Source organism: Cheilinus undulatus, linkage group 2 (genome assembly GCF_018320785.1).
Source record: "Cheilinus undulatus linkage group 2, ASM1832078v1, whole genome shotgun sequence".
NCBI classification, from domain to species: Eukaryota; Metazoa; Chordata; class Actinopteri; order Labriformes; family Labridae; genus Cheilinus; species Cheilinus undulatus.
The window spans coordinates 15,389,867-15,414,779 of NC_054866.1; the positions used below are offsets into that span (position 1 = coordinate 15,389,867).

Sequence of the window (24,913 nt, forward strand, 5' to 3'; positions counted from 1 at the left end):
TCTCTCTTTTTATTGTAAGGCTTATTAGTCTTAATGTTAAATGGCTGCAGACATGCCTCAGTTGTGCACAAATGTAATGCATGCAGAGCATGCAATGGCACCATAATAACAGCATGACTATCTAGAATTTCTCCCCTTAAAAATCCTCCTTCATATCTCCACTTCCAAGCTTGCTAGATTCGTATTGAAATAATAGACTGAAGGATCCCCAAAATAGCTAGAATCAGCCCTTGCTAAAGTCACTCAGGCTTTGACAAACCAAGTAAATACCTGAGTCGGTTGCCGCATAAAAGTTATTGTAAGATATATTTTGCCATGTGAATTATAGGCATATAAATTCTACATGAATCCTGCAGCATGTGCCATTGCAGTTTGTATATGTAACTGATTTTTGCACACATGCAGTTAGCCCTTCCTAAGATGAATATATGTTTTTAGTGCCTTAGTCAATGATTGTTAAAGCTGTAATTACATGATACTCAAAGAATTTCTTCTCAACATTAAACCACTGTAACCCTGACTTGCTCCTGAGTCTTGGAAGAAACATATTTTCAGTCATACAGCAGGTATTTATTCTTATGTTCTTCTTTTATCAATCCCCCTCCTCCCCCCTATCCTCACCCAAGGACCCCCCAGCACAAGCCTTGCCCCCCATCCAGCCTCTAGTTCACCTCCTCCAGGAAGACGCCCTCCAACTGCTGCTATGACAAGCAGCTACACATTGCTATGGAAATCTCAGCTTGGAAAGAGGAAGAAGCAAAGCTTCAGTGGTGGTGTCTGGAGGAGGAAATGCTGCAGCGCATCATCAAGCTGTCACTCATGGAGAAATAAAAGCTGAGTTACCAGTCAAGGGTCTGAGGGAAGGGTCTGGTCCGAAGACGTATAGGAGAAAAGATCAACAGAGGCTACTTTTAATCTTAAAGCACATTTTAAAGTGGTGGGTAGAAATGCCAAATTCCTCTTTAAATGATTTCATAGGATAAAAGTCTTCCTTTCTCTCTTATCACCTTAGCCAGACCCTTCCCCTGAAGCCATACTGTGATGGGGCTGTCCTGCCTCAGACAGCCAGAGAGGGACGCCAGTTCCCTCTTTCTTGTGCCACATGGTACTTTTTGTGACCAGTGCCAGTTTACAATCAACAATAAACCCAAGAGAAAGGGAATGCCTCCTTGGATGACTGATGTCTGTCTGTTTGTAGGATGTTTGTGTCTCTTTGTGAGTGTATGAGTGAATGTGTTTCAAAACCAGCTCTCCACACTGGGGTCACCAGGTCACCTTCTGCTCTGAAAACACACTAACACAAATGCTGACTCCTTTTGCAGTTGAGTTGTGTGGTTTCTGTCTTAACTGTGATTAAATACAGATTTCTTTCAAGCAGTAAAAATGCAGGACCAGTTTTGTTGAGAATACTGTAACCTTGTTGAGTTTAGTTAAAGGTAAACAAAGCATCACAGTTTCTCAGTTTTTAATAAAAACATGAACTGGTTATTTTTATGATTTGCACAAAATCCAGATGTACTGTAATTTTGCCTGATTTATACCTCTGTGTTGAATCTACACCGTAGTACACGCTGTTGGTTTTCATTACCCTTCGTGAACCTTCCCAGAGGTCTGCATGTAAACCCACCAAAATGTATCTGGAGGGGTTACATGCAGATCTTGTGATTGGTCCTCTTGAGTGCACTGGTTGACTGTCTGTCTCTGTCTACAGTCATGTTGTGTGTACTGTAGAGTGAGATAAATGGCTGCTGACAATTAGTCAAACCTACTTGCCAGGAATGCTGCCATTAGGCAGTAAAAAAGGAGCCTCATCAAAATTTCAAGCCATGATAACCATATTTTCCCTTTAATAACAGTCATTCTTGGCATTCAAAGATCAGGAATCTTTGGCCAGTTTTAACCCCTTTTCTCAAAACCAAGTAAGCCTTTTCAGTAATGTTAATTTGGATGGGCCCATTGAACTAAACCAGTGATTTCAGACTTCATAGCTAAACCATGACCTGCACAAAATTTGGGATGCCAGAAAGATTAGGAGACAATGCAGGGCAACTTTCTAGGGTACATTTGAACCCAGCAGTAACTTTTAAGCATTTTTAACTCCAAAAGGAGGTAAATGTTAACCAGGGTTCTCCTCATCCAGCATTTATGTATTGATATTGATAAATCACATAATCATTGAATCATAAATCATAAATCTTGGCAGGCCCATTCATGGGATTTGAGGGGCCCAGCCAATCCTGTGGGCAGGCCTTCTTGCCTTTCTCAAAAGCTGAACAAGCACAAAATATTAAACCTCTGCCTCAGCTGATTCAGCAGCCATCTTCTCTGTCTCCTCTTTTCTTTGTAATAACTTTGATATGATTACCTTATACTGAATATTTATCAGCTCCAGCTCCAACATAATGAGCTTGGTTTAAGTTTCCATAGTTTTCTGTACACAGACAGGAAGTTTTGCAGCAGGACAGAAAACCAAGATAGTCTGGCTGCAGACCGCAGCTCTTAGCTCACTATTGTGAGATGCTGCCTCTGTCAGAATAGGAAACATGCTAAAACTTTAACAACAAAATCAAATTAAACTTCTGGTTAGAGTTATGGTAAGGGTTGGGATACCAAAAGTTAAAAGTCAAAATTTTGACCTGCAAAACTTGATTACAAAACATCTAATAAGGCTGCGTTAACAGTCTGCTTACAGGAAGAAAGCTTGTCCTTCATGAAAACACTCTAATGCAGGTAACGTACCAAGTGCTAAAACTGACAAAGCAATATTAGCTACATAGATAATGTAGATACATTTTAAGCTAATAAAGCTACATTAGCCATGCAGCTAATGTAGCTATATCTAAAGCTAATGAAGCTATGTTTAAGCTTATACTACATTTGATTTAGCTTTAGCTACATTTACTACAGCTCACATTGCTAAAGCTAAGACTAATCTAGCTACACAGGCTCATATAGTAATGTTAACTACGTAGCTAGGTTTAGCTACAGCTAATGGAGCTAAAGCGAGTCACTGTTCATGTATCCATGGCTCAAATAGGTCTATACACAATTTAATCCCGGATTAGACCTCTGACCTTTTTTCTGTTTTATTCATGAAATCTTGCGTAGTCTATAATGTTTCAGTAGATATTTCATGAATGTAGCTGCCAGACCTAATGTATTAGTAAAGCTGAATTTAAAAAACACAGCTAAATTGGAAATATGTTGTACTGGCAATTTACATCTCTTCCATTCTGACTTAGGCAGTACATCACAGAAGTGGTCTGCAAGGAGTGGGTCTGAGATCTGTGGTCTGCAGCCAGGCCCCTCTGTAGTAAACTGGGCTCAAAATTCCCCGCTGAGTAGACAGAGTATTATAGAGCTCTGTGGACACACAAGTATGAAGTTCTCACAAAAGCGTAGATTTCTACATATGTACAGGTCACTGTGGTGTAGATTCAACACAGAAACATAAACAAGACTTTAGCTTGTTGGTGGATCACATATGACTGTTAATGGATGTAGATAAGGAGTTTGAGCACAAACTAGACTCAGGCCACTTTTAGTCATGCTGAGGTCGGACTACACAATCTTTTACAAATTTCACTGTGTCAGATTCCACGCTGTGATCCGACCAGCAGTTATGACTACCTGGTGTATCCTAACCAATCCTTACGATCAATGCGATGATGTTTCAAGGAAGAGGGTCTGAGATAGACGACACCTGAAAAGAAAATGGAGACAAACGTACTGGATTTACTGTACAGTATTACAATGACTGATGCCCTATCTTCATGCTATTTCTAACAGCAGTTACTTACCAGATTGCTAAAGTACGTCCACTATTTCTTATAAAAAAATCTCTTTTTTTAGACTGTTATGGTCTACGGCACAACATAAATTCAGGGATTTTTTTGCCAGAGCTTTAGTATGCAAACCTTCATGTCCCAGCTTCAACATCTTCATTTGTTTATCAACTTGGTTCGTATACGCATCTGGCTTTGCACTTGCAGGGCGCTGGAAAATAATGGAAGAAGGCAGAAAGAAAAATCAAACATGGTTGATTGATTTTCTGGGTTGTTGAATCCCAAAATTCTACAACTGCTAGATCAGATGATGGACCTTTTGTACACACATAACATCTGTGATGTCTCTCACTGCAGTGGACAGGGGTTGACTTTTGGTTACTATGTATTTTAGTGATTAATAACATTCTAGGTGTATTTGGGAGCCATGAAAGTAATAGAAAGTATCATAACTGATAGGGGTAGACTGATTATTGATGCAGTACATTCCATTTATTATCGGTATTTGCATTTTGTTTTACCAATAATCAGCCAAAATCAGTTTATTCATAGGTGCGCTACTTTGGCTCCACTGCAAGGTTCGTCTATCCCTTTGATTTTATTTTCATTCTCTACAGTCTCACCTAATGTCTTTCCCACAACACTAACTAAATTAGATGCCACCAGCCAATCAACACTGAGGTCTGGGTCGCACTGACACAGGGAGTGTATGGCATCCCTTCCTGTTTCCTGCTGCATCAGTGTTGATCTGTGCTGTTACTCTTATTGACAGATACAGGGCTAAATAGTTTTTCCTTCATTTTCTAACATGCAGTTTTACTTTTGTCACATTGAGTACTTTCTGCTTTGGTTCCAAACCTCAGTTGCATGGACTTAATAATTTAGCATCAATATCTGCCCTGATGAGCTAGTGTCAGTCGACCTCAAATAATCAAATCAGCCTACTTAACACAATTGTCAAAGCTGTGAAGACTGGATGTAAAGTGAGTTCTCTCCTTCCATAGGCAGTGATCTTAAAGCATACAAAAGCCTTGATGGCTATGTAACTTTCCACTTGTATACCTCTTTGTTAAGTGTTTCATTAAAATATCAAATACCATTCAGTTAAGGGTTGCTGTAAAAGGGTCACATCATACTAGTATTAGCTGTAGCCCTCTCAAACCTTTTGCTTCCAATGAAACGTCGGAAATTACTGTTTAATGCGTCATAAATTTATTAGTTGGCATTTGTAAGCCCTCTAAACCTTCCGTGCACAAAATGTGCAATACAAAGATGACAGTGTGAAATTTGGGCATTGATTAATGGCATCTGCTAAGTACCTTGTCCAGTCTGAAGTTGAAAGGATGACGGGGAGGAGGGGGGCACATTATGTGACACCATAAAAGGTCTATAACTGAGTGTAGTCTGACCTCTGCATTAGCCTGACTTTAGACAGCTAACTGTACGTGAATGTGACGCCACATGTGGCGGGCATGTCTGTACTTTTATTACAAACAAAGATAAATGGTAATGTTGGTGAATAGTGAAGTAGAAATGTAACTGAATGAGGTTTTCTGTATATTTGCTTCTCACCTTTCTGTATTTTGATGTGGTCACAGTAAAAATGTACAATATTTCAGCATGGTTTGCATCATTTTAGGTTTATATTATTCCATTTGAGTCCTGCCCTGAAGACCAGAGCATGTCTGTAAAGGAAAATGTAACCTGAAAGATACACTGTAAAGCAACTGACAGCTATTTTAGGTTGTAATGCACCATTTAGAGTCGGTGCTTTGACGTACCATGAACAAATGGATTTAAAACATTGTTTAAATATGGTCGCACAATCATGGACATGGGTAACTTCATGTCAGTGAGCTCAAAGCTTGCCTAACACAATCATTTTGTTTTAAGGGATGAGGACTAAGAGCGTTAGCTTGTTTTTTTTAATTCCTTATGTTTTCCTATAAAATATATGTAAAAAAAAATAAACTCTCCAATATCAGCACAATCTCTATTGCATCTGTCCCCTTTGCAGTCATAATGAAGATCACCTGATTGCTGAATCAGTTGTTAATGAAGAGATGCAGCAGAGATGTTTACGTGGTGTACACTAAGAGTTACATATCCAAAATAAAGAAACATTTTTGGAGCAGCAATGTGTAACTCTTTTTTAATCTAATGTTTAGTTGCAGGTTTCATAGGCTTTGAATCAGTGGTTCTCAACTGGTGGGTTGGGCACTAAAAGTGGGTTAGAGCTTTTCTTAACAAGTTACAAATATGTGCCTGAAAAAACACATGCTCTGTGTCCGAAACCACACACTCATTCCCTACTTTCTATCCACTCTGTAGTGAGCAGCATACAGTGGAATATATAGTGGACTTAACTGCAAAACACAAAAATTATTTTGGACACTACTCCGGCTGCAGGCGATGACGTCATCGCTGTCTCACAATTAAAACGTTTAGCAGCAAGGGCTCGTAAACTTCCTTGACAACCGCTAAGGATCGAAATTAACGGTAGAATTTCAATGAAAACTGATACAAAATGTAACATATTTTCACAAAAAAATAAATTTACTAATAGATAAAAAAGTTGTCTCTATAGTGACAAAATAATATACAATTTTTGTGTGTATTATCACTTATTTTTGCATAAAGATGATAGTCTCATGTCTTGTAATCATCATAGGGGAAAAAAGTTACTCCATTTTGAATCTTTAATATTTTCTCACAGATTTGGTAAAACCAACAAACAAAATAGCATTGAAAAAAGTTTTTATACATGTTCCTGTGCTCCTCTCATTTGTCCGTCATGTTTGAAAGCAGTAACTGCGATGCATTATGGTAAATATTGCTGGGCTAGTGACCATCGGTTGTTCACTATTTTTCACAATGCATTGTGGGGTAGAATAATTGCACTATATGGTGAATAACAATGCTCACTCAGAATTAGGACACCACTACAAATGGCGTATTCACTGTATAGTGCACTATATAGTGAATAGGGAGTGATTTCCGATAAAGCCATTATTTGATAAAGTCTGTGATGAAAGGAGTCCCTGGGCTGACATCCATAATAATGTTTTTTGAATTTTGCATTAATAACAAGTAAATGTTGATTGTTTTCTCAAGTCATCCCTGAGTCCACTATGAGTCCTGAAGATAGGCCAGATGAACACCACTGCTTTAAGTCCATCAACAGCTTCATGTGTAGTTTTCATGTGTAGTGTAGTGCTGATAGGGCTAGGTGTATGGTGAGGTGGTGGTAAAGTGAGGGAGAGAGTTGATCTGTTAAAGGCAGCTTGTTTTGCAATAGTCCCCTCTGGGATGTGGATTCTCACACCTCAGCCTGATCCAGGGGGTTAACCAGTAGTTATTTTAGTCTTGACTGAAAACAGAAAGACAGCTTAGAGAGTAAAAAACTCCCAAGGTATACAACCCAGCAAACCCAGACTATTTTCAGTGCTTTGGAGGTTTTTTTCTTTTTTCTTTTTTTTTTTTGGTGAGACGGGAAAAGAGAAAACAAAAATGTTTTTCTAAGTAAAACAGCAGCTGCAGCCTTTCCACCGCAGTTTTTCAAACCAACATCCGACCTTCCTGCAAGCTGTGAAGTGAATTTTAAAGAGGTAAAGACACAAAACAGGGCTCAGTCCCAAGACACTCTAGGCCTGATCAGACAGCAGGAATTTGCCAGATTTTTTCTGCTTCTTTGTGGCTCATCAAATATGAATCTAGGGATGACAAAAACACTTTGTTGTGACACAATTAACCCTTTGATGCACAACATCGATCAAAAGTGACCCAGCTGTGTTTTTATGTTCTACATCTTTGCAGTGGATTGATGTCATCATTCAGGATTCCAGGTATTCCTCAATTAACTTATTTTTAGTCATTATGCATCCTGATTTTATTTTTTCCTTTCTTACTTTTTGAGTAAAAACCTTTTTTATCCCAACCCTTCTAACACACAACATTTCATATATGGCTGAGTGTTTCTAGGATATATAGTGCTCAACGAATTTATTAGACCACCACCCAAAGTAAGGTTTATGCCACAGCTGCCCTAAATTAACAGCATTGGTAATTACCAAAATCATTTTTTATGTCTCTGCAATGGTTAATACACCAATACGTAGAAGCTCTTTAACCCAAATGATATTTTTAATGCTAAAATCTTATTATTATTGTTAACCATGAATTTTCAAATGTACTGATTTACAAAAGAAACTGAAAAATAGTAAAGCACATTATTATTTCTTGATTAATATGTCAAATTTTAGTTATTTACTTGCATTCCTGAACAGAAAAATTAGTTTTAATGCTTGAATGTTATGCTTGATTAATTTCTGACTTCTCAGAGAAGCCCTGTGAGCCGGCTCAAATTTGGGTATAAAAAGGTGAATTCAGTTTGAAATTCCTCATTCCTGTTCAAAATGCTAAAACCTGGAGAGCTCACTGAAAGTAAAAGAGTCCGCATTGAAGCACTTCATGATGCAGCTGTGGCATAAACCTTACTTTGTGTGGTGGTCTAATAAATATGTTAAGCACTGTACCTTTGAAATGAACGTATTGCATCATTTTATATTCCAAGTCTTCAGTAAATGTATTTTTCTTGTTTAGCACAAATCAGTTTTATAATATAAGATATTCCTTTTATTTTTCCTTTCTTACTTTGTGAACAAGTAGAGTTTTTGTCTTATCAGGTCTACACACATGGGTTAGAAATGACCCACATGCATTTGCTATAGCATTTAGTGGGAAAACTGGGACATTTATTTGTTTGCAAGTATGAACATATTTACCTCAGACAACTATTCACCTGCCAGACGTAGCACAGCTCCCTTTGCAGTGAGTACATTACTCATCAGAAAGGTACAAGTTATTGCTTTAGCTAGCTAGCTGTTGACATATTCTATTTTAGTTAACTAATTCTATTGTAGTTAGCCAACGACTGTAGTTAGCTCAGCTAACTACTTGGCAAAGTAGTAAGGCAAATAGTAAGTAGTAAGCTAAGCTACTTAGTAAAGTAGTTAGCTAACTACTTAGCCAGGTACCTTGCTAAACTACTTAGCCAAGTAGCTAGCTGAGCAATTAAGCCAAGTAGTTTGCTAAGCTACTTAGTGAAGTAGTTAACTAAGCTATCTTATCCAAGGCACCAAAATAAAACTACATCATGTACATATGGAATTATGTATACTGGAATCAAATGACAATCTGTGCTCTAGTGGTGTGATCAATTGTGTTTTATTTTGTTTGGTTGCATTTGACCAGTTTACAGTAGTTACACTAAAGATACAGTTATTAGGGGTGTCGGTGTTTGTGTGAGTGTGTGACAAAATGCCAATTAACACGTTTAAAATATTTAATGAGTGTTTGTTCCTAGCCACTGCTTAACTTTTAAGTACTTATCATAGTATTTAATAATTTGATTTTATGAATTTGGATGAATGAGTCATTTTTACCCATGTGTGTAAACTTGATGTAGTAATACAAAAACTATTTTTGTTAATAAAGTATGAAAGGAGAAATAGAAATAATGACTTGCGGTAATCAAAAAAAATATTTAAAGAATACCTGTAATATTCAATCATAAAATAAATGGATTTCAAAAGTCAGAGCAATGAAAAACTCAGGCAGCATGAAATAACATGGGAAATGAATGTGGGTCATTTTTGACCCATGGGTGCATTAGAGGGAGTGTGCATATACTGTGCGTCAGAGGCTTAACAATGCATGTCAGAAAAGTCAGAATTATTCTTGCATTTATTTAACTATAATTGGACTATTTGTCTTGATGTTATTATATTTGTACTTCAAATTCTATTTGAAGGATAGCCTGCCTATATTGTTTCCTTCTTGATGAATGAGTCCACAATTGTTTCTTCATAGTTTTTTCCTTTACAGAGCACAAGACCATCTTATCAGACCATACCACATTTGCTAACATGCTTTTGTGATACTTGGTGTGTGTTTTTTCTACATTTAGGCGACTTGGATGTTTTTCCTTGACAAGAAAAAGGCTCCCATCTTTTTGCCCCAGCCCATAGCTAGAATATCAGAACACAAGAGATACAGAGCCCCACACACATGGGGAAGCATGGTGGGGGCAGCATCATGATTCTGGGCTTTTTATTCCTCAGCTGAAACTAAAGTTTACATTAAGGTGATGTGAATCATGAACAATTTCAAATACCAGTCAGTTCTGCGATATAACCCTCAGGTGTCTGCTATGAAGCTGAAGAGGATTTCCACAGTTCAGCATGACAAAGACCCAATATATGAATCTAAAAAAAGAACGGCTTTACCAGAGGAAGAAAAGTTCTGGACTGACCCAGCAAGAGTTTAAACCTGATCCCTGCTGAAAATCTGTGGTTTGACCTTTGGTTCCAAAAACAAGTGGTAAGGGTAAAGTTTAGAAACAGGGCTGAACTAGGATGTGGGTGTCAGAATGTGGAAAGTTTTATCAGAGGAGTGGGGTGGATGCTAGTTTCAGCCATTTCACCAAGAGAATCAAGCTCTTACAGTAACCGTCTCTCTTCTGCTTTTGTGATTTCATGTTGAACGTCTGAGTTACACGACACATTGCCTAAGAAAAGGCTTTGTCTGCTTCACTGGATGTTACCAGCACAATGGTCTTGAATAGGATTCACTTAGCTGAGCACCTTTGCTATTTTTACACTGAACCACAGGAAATGAAAATAAATGGCTCTGATCATTTTAATCTCTTTATCTCCTGACTAATTCATATACTGGTCTAGCCTTTTTTTCACATAGGTCTGATGTGTTTGTTTATGTCTCAGTGGGGGCGCTGATGGCCTACATCTCAGCATTTAATTACCCACATAAAACAGTGGGTAAAATGTCAGCCTGAAATAAGCTCTACTAGGCACTGAGGGAGATTGTTCACCCTGAGAAACAAGATCTACCTGTCAAAAATAGCACCAACTTGCAGTAAAAAGATAGGAATAATGATGTCACGAGCCCACAGTGGGAATGACCCCACCCCTTTAACACTACAATATAAAATCACAGAGCAGTTCATCTCAGTACAGTCTGTTGTTAGCTGATGTCACTGCCTTTATTGAAAGTCAGAAGTTAGTTAAATGCTGATTTTTTGTTCATTGTGAGGTAAATATACCAAATCTATCAGCTACAGTGGTCTATGGATCATTTAAAGCATCATAACAGAGATTTGAGACTGAAAATTGACTTTGTCTCTTCTTCCGAGGTCAACGTGAGGTCAAGAGGCAGGATAATGGTGTGAGTGCTGTCCTCCATTCAGATTTTAACATTTTTAAAACCTGACAAAATCATATTTCTCCTAAGTGGGTGTGGCTTCATCTCATTCAACAGACACACCCACACCATCCTGGAGCAGATTTTACCGCCTCATTTTTCATGATTTTGAAGCTTAATTTTAAAAACTGAGAGTTGTTTTGACTGAAATATGACCTGGGTGTTCATAACACAGTGACCTGTCATACAACAAACCTAAATACAGATCTATTTTCACTTTACAGGGTCTTTAATGACAGTTTTGATAATAATACCTGTCCCTCACCTGGTATTTCAGACTTTCCAGATCATGTCCAATAAATTTCATCTACCACAAGTGGACTCCAATCGAGAGAAACAGAAGAACTTCAGCTAAAATTCTCCAAAGAGTCTGAATACTTTTGTTAATTTGAGATCTCAGGTTTTTTTCCCCATAAATTTGCAAATAAAATCTACAATTCTGTTTTCACTTCGTCATGATGGAGCCCTGAATGTAGATTAATGAGAATAAAAAACTTTTTTTGGCTGTAACAATAAGTCAAAAAAAGTGAAGAGGTCTAAGTACTTCCTGAATACACTTTATTTTATGGGCCTTTATGCCTTTGCTGAAAGAGAAGGACAGTGCTTAGATTTGAAACAGGGATGAGGAAGTAGGGGAGAGATGTGGTAAAGGACTCCAACCCAGGCCGCCTGCACACATGGAGTGCGACTAGTCGCCAGGCCATCTGCATCCCTAGATTGTGTATTTTTTACTCAGGAAGTGATGTGATTTAAATGTAGTAAAGGACAACAAAAGTAAAAATAAAATTAAAATGACTGATTTCAACTTCAGCAACTCAGTTATGGTGATGTGAGTAAATGTGATCTGTTACTTTCCATCCCTGCAGATTTCTCACCATTGTAGTCCAGTTAGAAATTTTAACAGCAGCATGTTTGACTGTGTCTGCATTTGCCATGGAAATTAATTTGATGGAATGGAAACAGTTGACAGTGTGACATAAAAAGCCAAACTCTGTTTTCCATGTCCTCACATGAACATCGTAAAATGGATTTCTAAAAATCTCCATCTTGGAAGGTGCATTTTCAGTGACCTAAAAAGGACTTTTCATTTGTGAAAAGATGCCCGAAATGAGTAGAAAAACCTCAGTTTTTAAGAATACTTGCGAACATGTGGACAAGGCCCCAAGCCATCATTTTTCCTCAGACAACATCACAAACTAGTTTTATATCAGTCCAGCAGATGGAGGCAGAGTCCTTGATTCAGTCTGACTTTCAGCATTCATGCCTCAAGTGTTGCGTTCTCCTAAATGGGAATGAAAAAGCATTGACACAAACATTGCTACTGCACTCAAAACAAACAACTTCTATGAAGAGAATCTTTAAAAAAGCTCTGGTTTAATTAAAAATTTGAAAAACAAAATGGCCATCTTCTTCACAAACAATAGCACACATACATAGAGTAATGAGATCAGTGCAAAAGAAATTTCCTTTACAAGAAACAGTTTTCACCAAAAAAGAACACTAAAACAATAAAGTGCATGTTTAGAAAAAAGCCCCTCTGGCTATTTAAAAACCTGGAAAACAAGCATCATAAAAACAGCTGTTTATTTCAATACTGTACATTAACCTTAAATGAGGATGAAACAACAGTGATTTTCATGCAAACAAGGGCTGTCAGTAATTGCACATTAATCAAAATAAGAAAAGGTCTGAAATTTTAAAAATGCATTAAGAAGCTTCCATAGTGGGGCAGCAGCTGGATGCTACTCATCTTAGCATCTCGCTGTTCTCACAGTGATTTATAACAAGGACCCTTCTGCTCCTTTAAAGGTCTCATTTCAGTTATATATATATAAACCTGTTAAACAGTTTAGTTGGCAAGTCAAAGGTAACTGGCACCTTGTGATATAAAATATTTCAATTTAATCTTTTCTTTTTAAAATCTATTTTCATGTGATTTATTGCTAATAGCCACTGAAATTCAGTGATCAGTAATAAGAATTTAAGGTGGTCTGACAGCCCTAATTTAAGGACAAGTTTATCCAGCTTTGCTTACTACAGAGATAGATTTCAGGATACAGCTTAAATGCTACACAGCCAAACATCATTCAGTTTCTCTCAAACAGTTTCACTGAGGTTACATTGTACTGTATGGCACTGAGATAGCTCACATTCGCTCTACAGAAACTTTGCGAGAACATTTTGATGAGTGTCCCCTTCCCTGCTGACGTGCTGAAGTGGCTGACCCGCTTCCACTGCTGTCTTGTCCCTCTCTCCTACCAGTATCACCTTCTGGATGACAAGTAGAGTCTGAGATTGGGTAGACAGATGTTGAAGAGAATGAAGGGACCACATCTCTGCTCATTTGGGTTTCTATTTTGAATTTATTTTGTCCCAACACTTTCTGCTTCTTCAGGGCATCGTCAGGGTGAGATATGGGAAAAGAGTCTTGGGAGTCGGACGATGTGGCACTGGTGTGCAGCCTCAGGTCATTGGCCGACAGATCCAGAGAGTCCAGTTTAGCTAAGGAAGCGGACCTCTTCATTAGAGAAGGGGGTGTGAGGCCGGCATGTCGAATACAAGCTTCAAGCTCCACAGCTCTGTACCACTCTTTCAGGGCCAGGTAACTCCTTGTTCCTTTTATTTCCCTGTGGCAATGCCCCTCATGCAGTCCTTGAGGAGTCTGTTCAGAACCAGTACCTTCACGAGGTCTAAGTTCAGTGTCGCTAACATTCTTTAAACTCTGAAGCTGTCCAACATCCCCTTCCTGGCTGTCTGTTGTCTCCAGACCGACATGCTTCTGGAGGAAGGCCTGCAGCTCTCTGAGTGCCTGCTGAATTCTCTTCAGCTCCTGGCTGCTGCAAGTCAGCCTGCTGAAGCCGTTATAACCAGGGTCCAAGGCCGGTCGCACACCATGGGACCCCAGCATCTTATCTGAACCTGACTGCTGCATGTCCACTTCCCGAGTTGCTGGGTATGAACAAGGCTGCTGAATTTGGGTTTGGGACTGGGCTGAGGTATCTTTGGCTAATTCCTCTGATTGACTATGGGAGTCCAGTGATGATTCCAGTATATGAATATCAAAGTTATCTGAAACACAAAAGTCTTTACTAATATTTGAGATAGTGGAGGATGAGTGATTAGGGAGACTGTCTGTAAGCGAGGAGTCGAGTCTTTGTAGCTCTGTGTTAAACTCCATTTGCTTCTCTCCCTCTTTGGACTTCACAGATTCACTCATGATTTTGCCCTGAGAGATAGCAGCCGTCTCTATTTCATGCTTCAGCTTCTGCTCCAGCTGCTCAGTTGCTTGCCGCACCAGGCCTTCTGGCAGATCACATGGCAGAATGGAGAGAGCCGAGGGATACAAAGGAGAAGCGTTAGTGATTTCAGAATCTTGATCACCTGGTTGTAGCTGAGGGATGTGCAAAGATGAGGGAAGAAACGAAGATGAGGAGGGAGCAGGAAGGCAGGAGGCTTCAATCTCTGTGACAATATGGCGAACTGATACTCTGGTGTCATGTTGAGGCTGATAAGGTGTGTCAGGGCTATCTTCAAACTGTGCAGAAACCTACGTGACAAAAACAGAGGGAGCAATATTAAATTATTGTAAGGCATATACACTCACTGGCCACTTTACTAGGTACACCTGCTCAACTGCTTGTTAACACAAATATTAAGTCAGCTAATCATATGGCAGCATTTAGGCATGCATTCATGAACAAGATGATCTGGGGAAGAAAGGTGATGAAAGTGACTTTGAATGTGCTTGTTGGTACCAGATGGGCTAGTTTGAGTTTATCACGAAGTGCTGCTCATCAAATGGAAATTTCACACACGACCATCTCGAATTTTTACAGAGAATAGTGAGAAAAAAAGAAAATATCCAGTTAGTGGTATATCCAAAATGCCTCAATGATAAAAGAGGTCAGAGGAGAGTGACCAAGCAGGTTCAGTGTGACAGGAAGGCAACTATAACTTAGATTAGGGATGCAGGATATTGGCTTTATGCTGATATCTGATATACCAATGTTCATACCTAATTTTAGCTGATAACAGCACTAATTTTGGCACCTATTATACATTTAGACTTGGTCTTTAGATTAAAATGTTATTTAATTGTAGTCAAATTTGAGTCATTCTGACTTTTGCAGGTTTTAGTCGAGTTTCAGTTCATGAAACTCAAAAAAGATCAATTAATTAATAAGATTAATAATTTTTATTGTACATCTTAGTCTTTACTTTTAGTCAGTACAACTCTTTTCTTTGAACTAATTTTATAAGCCATACTGTTAAATTAATATTAATTTACAACTTTCATATTTATACGCTATTAATACTTTCATTACCTTAAAATACACTGAGGAAAATACTGACATACTTTGAATGCTCTCCAACAAATCCCTACCTGTTTTTTGTCGATTATTGGCACAGTGAAGAATATCATAGATTTTGAATGTCTAACAGTTAGGGTTTGGTATAGTTTGGCTTATTTAAGATGGTGCCGGTACCTGAACTGACACTTTTGAGGATAAAAAGATGTGTGTTGAAAGTCAGCTGAAGAATTAAAGCTGTCTGGATATCCTATATGATTTGCAGAAATATCTTTATAAGGCGCCAATCAAACACGGGATATAAAAGGAAACAGGTGCAACTTCAAATATTTATCATAGAAATTCCATAGCCTGTTTCTTGCCTTTTAATTGGGTGGAAGGGTATCAAAGTATCGATATCTGTATTGTAGGTAGGTATCAGATGTTGATACTGGTTTTCGATACTCATCCCTACTGACAATCAGGCACTAACATTTTATTGCTGTTTTAGTCTCTTTGACAAAAACTAAACCCTCTTCTACCAAGAGTTTTTATCACTGAAGATTTTTTTTTTTTTTTTTGCTAACCTTAGTCTTCTCTGCCTCATTGAAAAAAATGTTAGCCAACACCAGAGTATATGTGGAAGATCTGTGTTGCCCTAAACTTATACAGAAGTCTTTGCATAAAGCCTGGGGTGCATCTGCTTGAATACATCTATACACTGAAATGATCCATTTCACATAATACTCTGTTTCAGTGTGAATTGGAATAAAAATGGCGTTGCTGAGTAATGTTTGGGTGGAGTACTGCACAGCTACTTGAACACACAAACATGCAGGCATGTAGCGCTCATGACAGCTTCGTTCACTATGATGTAAGTGCAGCACAAAAGTAAAAACCAGGCTTAAAGATAAAAGATCACCCTGCTCACCCTGTTTCCCTGCTCCTCTCCATTTTCAGCCACAGTTGCTCCATTTTCCTCGAGTGACAGAAGTAATCTTTGTTGTTTTCGCTGTGAAGGTGTTGCTGACCTGGCATCTTTGGTGAGGTGTGGTAATTTTTCTCTGGTGCTGGAGAAGTCAGTGGTGTCCACAATGTGGTTGGATGACCCTTTGACTTCGCCATGGCTTTCAAAACCACTCTCTGTTTGTGACTCACTTGGGTTGTTGTTGTTGTTGTTGTCCGTAGGAGCAAGGGGGATAACCAGGGGAGGGGGAGAGATTTTTGCAGGGCTTAGGTGGTTTTGTAAGTCACTCCTTAAATTTGTTAGTGATTGATCTTTTGTGTCTGAGTCAGTGGATTTCAGAGTAAAAGCAGAGACTTCTTCTGAGCTGCTCTGCTCAGATATCTTGAGGCACAGTTCTTGAGTTTTGTGTTGGGACGTTGAAAAAGACAGTTCATTGGGCTGATTCTGCAGAGCACACTGGGGCTCAGGAGCTGGAGGTGCAGTTACAGTCACAGTAGGTAGCATGTCTAAGTTTTCCTCCAGGACTACAGTGGCTGCTTGTGGGTCACAACTGGATTCTGTGTCTTCCTGATGTGCTGGATCACACATATCAGCTGATTCTGTGTGTGAATCAGAGGTTGAAGCAGTGTCTGATGTGACAAAGTCTTCATGTTCAGCAGTGAGTGCTCCCAATGACTCCACACCCAGAAAGCTAGGTAACGAGGGAGAAGAGGAGTTTTTGTTCTGAGAGTTGGAATGACCCAGATAACTGGTGGGGGTTTTAGAGATCTTCTCTGGACGATCTGATAGGTCGCCATCAGAGTGTGAGCGCCAAAGCTTATTATGCCTTTGTTTGCTGTGGAAGAAAAGAAAAAAAAAAGCTTGTCAGCGTGAAAATTCAGCATAAAACCGTGCAAAACTGTACAGTATCATCCATATGAGAGCACACCTGGCTAGCAGAATTCCCTGGTACTCCTCCAGCTGATTCATGAAGGACGGGTTCGGTTTAGTGACGGCGCGTTTATCTTTAACATACTTTAAAGCAGCGTCCAGGTTCCAGCCGTACTCTTTCATTGCATAGGCGATCACTGTGGAGGCAGAACGACTGATACCCATCTTACAGTGAACCAGACACTTGGCACCAGCTTTCCTGAGAGAGAAAGAGTAGAGCGGAACTGCGTAAGTTACAAGGTTGAAAACTACCTTGGTTAATATTTTAATGTCCTGTGTGAAGCACTTTGAATTGCCTTGTTGCTGAAATGTGCTCTACAAATAAACTTGCCTTGCCTTACCTAATATATTTGAAACTACAACTTAAACCCTATTTGCAGTGGTTTTATATAGAGGTGTAAATCTTTATGCACCTCACAATTCGATTCGATTACGATTCATTGAGCTATGATTCGATTCTCAATCAATTACTGATGCATTTTGATGCACTTGTTTTTTGTTACATTTCTGTTGTTCTCACTGTGTATAAAATAATAAAAAATTACATTTGTGTTAAGAAAACAGACATAAATTAAATTTCCACTATCCTCTAATGGGAGATGTGTGTAATATGGAGAGTTACAATTGCACTGAACCAAAGGTAGTTGCATCCTTTCCTTGCAACATATGTGAAATTACAAACATAAAAATGTCTCTTTTCACAGACCAACAACATGTAATCTAAATCTTGCTATTGGCTGCTTGTCAGAGTTTCCACCTCTATGTTCCAGCTATTCCACAGTTTTAAATATTTAAATTTATTATTATCAATTATTGATTGTTGGAAATTTATGAGTCAATTCAGAATCTTCCACCTCTGAATCATGCATCTAATCTAAGAATCGTTTTTTTCTTCCACCTCTAGTTTTACATAACCTGTGCACCTCTGATAATTTGTGATAACATCAGAGGATGTCTGTGTTTTCAATCCTGTGCATATCGAAAATTCCAGAACAGATAAACTACTGTATATCAGCAGACACTCTGATTATTTAATAATAGCAATCCAGTCTTAATTGGCGTCTTAGTAATGTGGGGTGGTAAGGCTGTTTTTGATGTTCTGTCTAGCTTTATTTGCATATTTCATAAGAACAATTATAATAATAATATTATTTGTGAGGCACTTTGAAGAAGTGTAAGTGCTTTGATGTACATGCTGAACATACAAAGAGCAAAGCATAAAAACATGGAAACTAACCTCATCAGTGACAACAAAAAACACCATTTTAGGCAAAAGTTCCCATACAAACATATTGAATTAACATAAATGACCCAAACACAAGAACCCTGATATCAATCTGAAATGTAAGCTAATGGGTTAGCTTTGCAAACCCAGTGTGAATGTGCCTCACCAGATACTGACATCAGGGTGTAATTAACCAATCATCTAGCTCTCTTCTGAGCGGTTTAGGCCTACCTGGCTTTTGAGATGAACTTGTAGGTCTCATTCCAGTATTCCAGCAGGTTTGTGGCCTCTTCATCGTATACTCTGATGTTGTGGTACTCAAACATCCCTGGAAAGAAGTTGTCTATTTCTCTGGTCACATTCAGGATGTAGCGCACTCTATGAGACAAGGAGAGACAATTTCAGTTACTTAACTTTGCGTGTATAACTACTGATAAAACAACGACTTAACAAATGCTCTAAAACTGGGTAAGCTGATTATGTCGTCAACACAGAGTAAGTTTGCCATTACAAGGCTTTAAATCTGGACAGTAACTAGAGGTAATATGAGAGGGTAGCAGGAAATTATGGGTAATGCTGTGCTGCCTGCGATCAATATGCCCAGTTTGGTTTTCAAAATAAAAGCTTGATCTGATTTTATATGAGTTCCCATGTTCTCACACAGTGCTTTTATTTAGAATTTATTACAAGACCAGGTATTAAGTCACTAAAGTCGTTTAGCTCTTTGAGTTCTTTGCTTACTTCCTCTAAATAAAAAGTATTAAACTACGTTTACACATCATTTAAAACATTTAAACATTAGGTTGCAGGTAGTCTTTATTCATTTCAGATCTCCTTCTTGTTCTCTGAGCTGACTTTTTCTGCATGCAGTTGTTTTTCACATCTAGATTCAGATTGGGGTGGCTATTTATCCCAGAGAGGCAGTCTTATCAAAATAAACCAACGATACAAACAGATGCAGAAAAATTTGGATGATCACATTCAAATTCACTGGCCATAAATTAATCACAACTGTCAGCATTCAGTAGCTCGATAGCTGAAGGAATAAGGCATGAATAAGGAATAAAGGAAGTTTTCCTTGAAGGGGAAGATAGCACCATCCTGAGGGCATTAGAGGAAAGTCTGATGGGAGAAAGTGGCCAGGCTGATCTATTATTCAATTCTGTGTGTTACTTAAATACGTGTTTTTAATGTAAATAAGACTGATTAATAAAATACTGTCATGAAAACAAGAAACAACAATAAAATCAAGGATTTCACTGGCTTGGAAAACTGTTTGGAAATTTTTGAGGCTTTAAGTTAATGGTGAACTTGACTTGAGCTTGTTAAGCCCTTTTCTAGTCATCTGACTACTGAAAGCACTTTTTACTTCAGGTCACAGTTACCCGTTCACACCATATTAAGATTCAGACAATTTATAAAGGATGATTCATTTTCTGCAGTCTACTCAGACCATACATTTACAAACAAATTGCAGAGAGGAGGATATCAGAGACTATACAGGAACTCAGTACATCCAAAAAGATGCTCATTGGTACTCTGACGCCCTCATGTGGCCTTTTAAAAAAATTACATGCACAGGTTTTTGAAATCCACGTATTTAAAATAACAATAGATTTAAAAAAAATAGGTAAGGCATACAAAAAGGCAGATAATGCCATAATGTTGAATGAGCCTTATGCAGGATCGGTTAAAATAAAGCAAAGTAAGTCGGGGCATCTCTTACCCATTGTTCTGCAGTTCCTCAAGGTTAGAGGCGTTCCACTCAGAGCCCTGAAGACATAACAGTCCAGTTAGTATATGAACCAACATGCTCAACACAAAGGAAAAATTCAGATTCAGTCAGACAGATTTGAGTTAAAGTAACAAATAAGGCAAGGTATTTAAGCCTTGTTTATAGGAGACTAAATTAAGTGTTATCTTCTCATACTGTGTTAACCAAATCCAATGTCTCATAGGTTCTTACCAAATAGACATGATCAAAGATTTCAGTGGGACTGTCCATCTGTCCCAGGATGACTATCATCTCATTATCTATGAACTCCTTAAATTCCCTGAGGTTACACACCATCTGCATCTCCAGCTCTGTGCGGATCTAAGGAAGAAGAAAAACAGAGAAGGGGATCATCTTTACTGCTATGATTTTCACTCATGATACTATGTAAATTCTGTTTTAAAAATGTGATACTAGTCAAAAGAAATACTTTGTTGATAAACTCCTTTTTTTAAACATATATTTAATATGTTTAAGCTACAGTGCTACAGCACACTTACTAGTTGATCACAGATCACACTGATCTCTGGAAGAATCAATTTAATGAGATGTGGTGCTGAGGTTAAGTTTGAGTTTGGTAAGCACTTTATGTTCATAACCTTGGTAATGGTTATGTTTAAAACACCAGTCTGATCATCTGTGGCCCCCACAGATGATGAGGTCCTATGCACAGCATGATTCTCTTTTAGGGAGCCTTCACTCTGGAAAAGCATTCTGTCTGTTAGCTTCTCACCTCCTTACAGGTGACTTTCTCCAGGTCTTTCTGCATCATGATTTCTCTGAGGCGCTGCTTGATGAGCCTCTCTGTACGCTCCCTCTCCGTGGGCCTGTACACAAGACAACGAACATAAGAAAAAGCTGAATGTTTGCACTCAAATCAATCAATCAAATTTTAAAAAGGGTGAAATGACATCCTGTGGTGTTTCATACTATCTATAAAGTCGATCAGTTGAATCTACCTAATGTCAACATAACTGTCAAATAGATTTTGTGCATTAAGAACTGCAATAATAAAACACAGCTACACAAAACGTAGACTATTATTAACAAGTCAAACTTCCTACCTATGGTGAACATACTTCTATTACTGGATAAGTATAAAGAATTTGTTAACTATTTACTTGTGTAATATATGTTTGAACAAAGTAAATCAGTATAATTACTGATGATGCTACTTTAAACAGACACACAATAAGTCTCTGCATTTGCTTCAAAGCAATGCTTTCCTAATTTTACATCCTACAACACTAATAGACATTTTCTCCTGCATGTCAAGTAAAGTGCCTGATTTGTTACTCTCTATTCCTCTCCGGTTGCTTCCACTTTGTATTTGTTTTTGTTTGCCACCACAATGCTTGCACATCTCTGTGACATACTCATGACGTCTTCTTCAAACTGGTCTATTGTTTCTGTGTTTGTGAGGAGTCATTCTGTTTCTCTTCCACTCACAGATCTGTGAAGAGAATTGGTGAATTGGCTCGATGTGACTCAACGTCTTGCATGGCGTTCCACTCATTGATGCAGAATTGGTTGGATGAGATCCTGCTCTGATAGTAGCTGACCCAGGTCAAGAACAAGCTACCAGGGTAGTAGTTATGACAACGAGCAATATCACAGGCCTTGTGGAGCGACTGGAGGGCTGACCTGTGAAAGATGGGGATAAAGTTTCACACTAAATTGGTTGTGTCTCGGGCAGAGAGCCAAGAAAAAGCAAAAAGAAGGAAAATTTGTGATAACCAGAATGTTTGACCAGATGAGAGACCACCAGAATGAGCAATGAAATACAGATGAATCAAGATAATAGTTATGGGGACATAATGTGAGAGGGAGAAATAGTGAATTTATAGTGTAAAGACAGCAAAAACACATTTTAGAGTATAAAATGATGGGACAGTTTAATAACCTTTGGGAAAATAAAGAATGCATGTAATATTACAACAATGTTATGAAAAAAAGCATACCTAAAATTTGATATACAAATAAATCAGCAGATATTTAAAAGGAGAGGGTGACCAAACAGAGCAAAGGTCACAATGGGAGAAGTTAAAGCAATAAAGACTGATAAAGATAGTAAAGAGAGTATACAGTTACAGGCCATTTAGAAAATTTAAAGTTTTGTGAGCTTGCTTCCATTTACTACCACAGTGGATCTGAAATAAAACAATATTTGACTGAAGTATAGACTTTCAGAGTTAACATATAGAAATTAGAGTCACTATATTCAGAGTAGATATACTATATAAAATGTTTAAAAACATATCTTTTCTTTAAATATATATATTTATACTTGCAATTGTAATTTTTCATTTTGTTAGTCTTCTGCTCTTTGCCTTTTGTGATGCTGCTGCTTTAAGTGGCTTGAATCATGTTTTTTGAATTTGTACTTCCATTACCAGGAGCTCAGAAGTATTGGGACAAAGACGTGACTATAAAAATAAGTCATTTTTAACAGTTGGATGAAAATCCTTTGCAGTCAATGCAGACACAAAGATGTGCAAATCATCAAATTCAGAGTTTTCTCCATGGAGATACTTGTCAGGCTTTCAGCTGTATGTCCATGGGTCTTTCTGCCTTCAGCTTTATTGTCAGTAACTGTAAAACGTGCACTATCGGGTTGAGATCAGGTTAATGACCTGGCTTTAGCAGAATATTCAGTTTCTTTGCCTTCAGAAACTCTTGGGAAACTCTTGAAACTCTTTGACTCATTTGTTATCAGCACTGTAAAGCCTGTCAGTTTTGTTGTATTTGATTGAATATGAGTAGTAAGCTCTATTCACTTCAGAATTCACCTTTCTACTTCCATCAGCAGTCACATCTTCAATAAATACCAATGAGCCCAGTCCACTGGCAGCCATACACACCATAACAATGCATCCACCTTACTTTGGATCATGAGCTGTTCTGTTCTTTCTCCATATTTTTCTTTTTATTCCAGACTTGGGGAGGCTTTCTGAAATGTCTTCAGGCATACACTGACCACCTCCAGAGTATTCTTGACTTGTCTAGATGATTTAATGGGTTTGTCTTCACTAAGAAAAGGTTTCTGTAACACTCCACTGTAATTGTCTTCATGGACTTGCAAGCATTTTAATGTTGCTGAGCCTACCAGTACCTTTTTAGGAATGAAACAAATTGTTGGCTTTGCCAATCCTTATTTTTTCATATGTCTGGTATAGATTTATTTCTTTTTTTCAGCTTTACTATGGCCTCCATCACCCACATTGATATCTCCTTGGACTTCATATTGATAGCTCCAGTCAAAAAGATACAAAATGCTGATTGGATACTGGAGATCAAAGGCAGACCTCTTATCCCCTTATTTGTCTTGAAGTAAAGAGGCAACAGAATACACCATGCCATGAGACTGCTCCTCGATCAATTATCCAAATACTTTCGAGCTCCTGATAGTGGAGGTACTCCAAGGCTGTAATTCCTAAATGATAATTTTTCTCTGAGATCCCATAAAATAAACCTGAAAGTCTAGACTTCAGTCACATCTTTATCTTAAATCCACTGTGGTGGTAAATGCAAACAAAATTATAAAAAATCTATGTCCAAATATTTACCGACCTATACCTCTGACCTATGGAAAACTGTGAAAACATTGAGAAACTTTAAACCTCTGCACACGGTGTAAATTTTTTTCTATACTTCTTATACAAATGAGATTAATGCTATCTCTCTGGGGATCCCTACTGGGATATCCAGTACGACGATAACACAACTTCTGATGTGGGCAGCATTTATGCTGTCCAACTTCGGGGCCAAAGTCCAAGGCAGATACTGTAGAGCATTTGCAGAATGTCTAGTCCAGTCGGGGTCTGATTAAAGTGGATATATGCAAGAGTAAATTGATTTCAAACCACATTATCTGGGTGTATAAGTCCACTTTGAGAAATTTGCTCTACTGTGATTCCAGTTGGCCGAACACATTGGCATGCAATGAACAGTTAACTACAGATACGTTGAAACAAAAATGGAGGTTACTCACCACATGGCTTGGACAGAAACTGGCTTGAAAACATGAACCCTGTTCACTGTTGACACACTAAATCCTCTGTGAAGAAAAGACATTAAAAACGCTGAAAAAAAAGCTTTAGCAATAGTTTACCCATCATACAATGCAAGCCAGACAGCAACAGAGGAAGCAGCAAGAGGAAGCAGAACATAGGTGTGGTGTCTTACCCATCTCCATCCAAGTGTATCCTTGTGTCACTCCACAGAGGTAAAACCAGACCCACTGTGCAAAAGCTGCAGGAGATTCAATATATTAAGTAAGTACACAACTAAAGAAAACACAACACTTTGACATTAGGTAAGGATTTTTTTTATAAGACGATCTTAAAACCTCAAAGTATGGAAAATTTAGTGCTTCTTCTGTCACCAAAATACTTAGAATTTACTAGTAGATACATCAAGATTTAAAAAAGCTTTAACAGTAGCAACAAAATACTGGGCAATTTGTGATGAAATGCTAAATTAGCTCTGAACTGCACTACATTAAAAACAGAAAAATGATTCTGCTGTGCACATCACTGCATGGGCTCAGGCAAAATGGAAAACTGTCTCATGGTCTGATGAGCCAAAATTTGAATTTCTGTTCAGAAATAATGGACAGCCTGTCCCCTGGGCTAAAAAGGAGAGGGACTGTCTGGCTCATTATCA

At 38.2% G+C, this 24,913-nt stretch overlaps 2 protein-coding genes across 3 annotated transcripts in view; one reads left to right on the forward strand and one right to left on the reverse strand.

Annotated features, from left to right (window-relative positions):
- Window positions 1–5,755, forward strand: part of ankrd13b (ankyrin repeat domain 13B) — a 60,836-nt gene extending 55,081 nt beyond the window's left edge. For both annotated transcript variants that reach the window (XM_041814340.1, XM_041814348.1), the window contains one exon: window positions 627–5,755. In XM_041814340.1, coding sequence (XP_041670274.1) covers window positions 627–666 — 40 coding nt within the window. In that variant the 3' untranslated portion in view covers window positions 667–5,755. The remainder of the gene's footprint in view (window positions 1–626) is intronic.
- Window positions 5,756–12,426: 6,671 nt separating this feature from the next.
- The window catches only part of ssh2a (slingshot protein phosphatase 2a), a 29,939-nt gene continuing 17,452 nt past the window's right edge, over window positions 12,427–24,913 (reverse strand). Inside the window, exons 5-14 of the mRNA XM_041804265.1 lie at window positions 24,434–24,499; window positions 24,240–24,305; window positions 21,698–21,892; window positions 20,982–21,075; window positions 20,441–20,569; window positions 20,201–20,247; window positions 18,706–18,852; window positions 17,248–17,448; window positions 16,284–17,154; window positions 12,427–14,610 (exon numbers count right to left, since the gene is read on the reverse strand). Coding sequence (XP_041660199.1) covers window positions 13,210–14,610; window positions 16,284–17,154; window positions 17,248–17,448; window positions 18,706–18,852; window positions 20,201–20,247; window positions 20,441–20,569; window positions 20,982–21,075; window positions 21,698–21,892; window positions 24,240–24,305; window positions 24,434–24,499 — 3,217 coding nt within the window. The 3' untranslated portion in view covers window positions 12,427–13,209. The remainder of the gene's footprint in view (window positions 14,611–16,283; window positions 17,155–17,247; window positions 17,449–18,705; window positions 18,853–20,200; window positions 20,248–20,440; window positions 20,570–20,981; window positions 21,076–21,697; window positions 21,893–24,239; window positions 24,306–24,433; window positions 24,500–24,913) is intronic.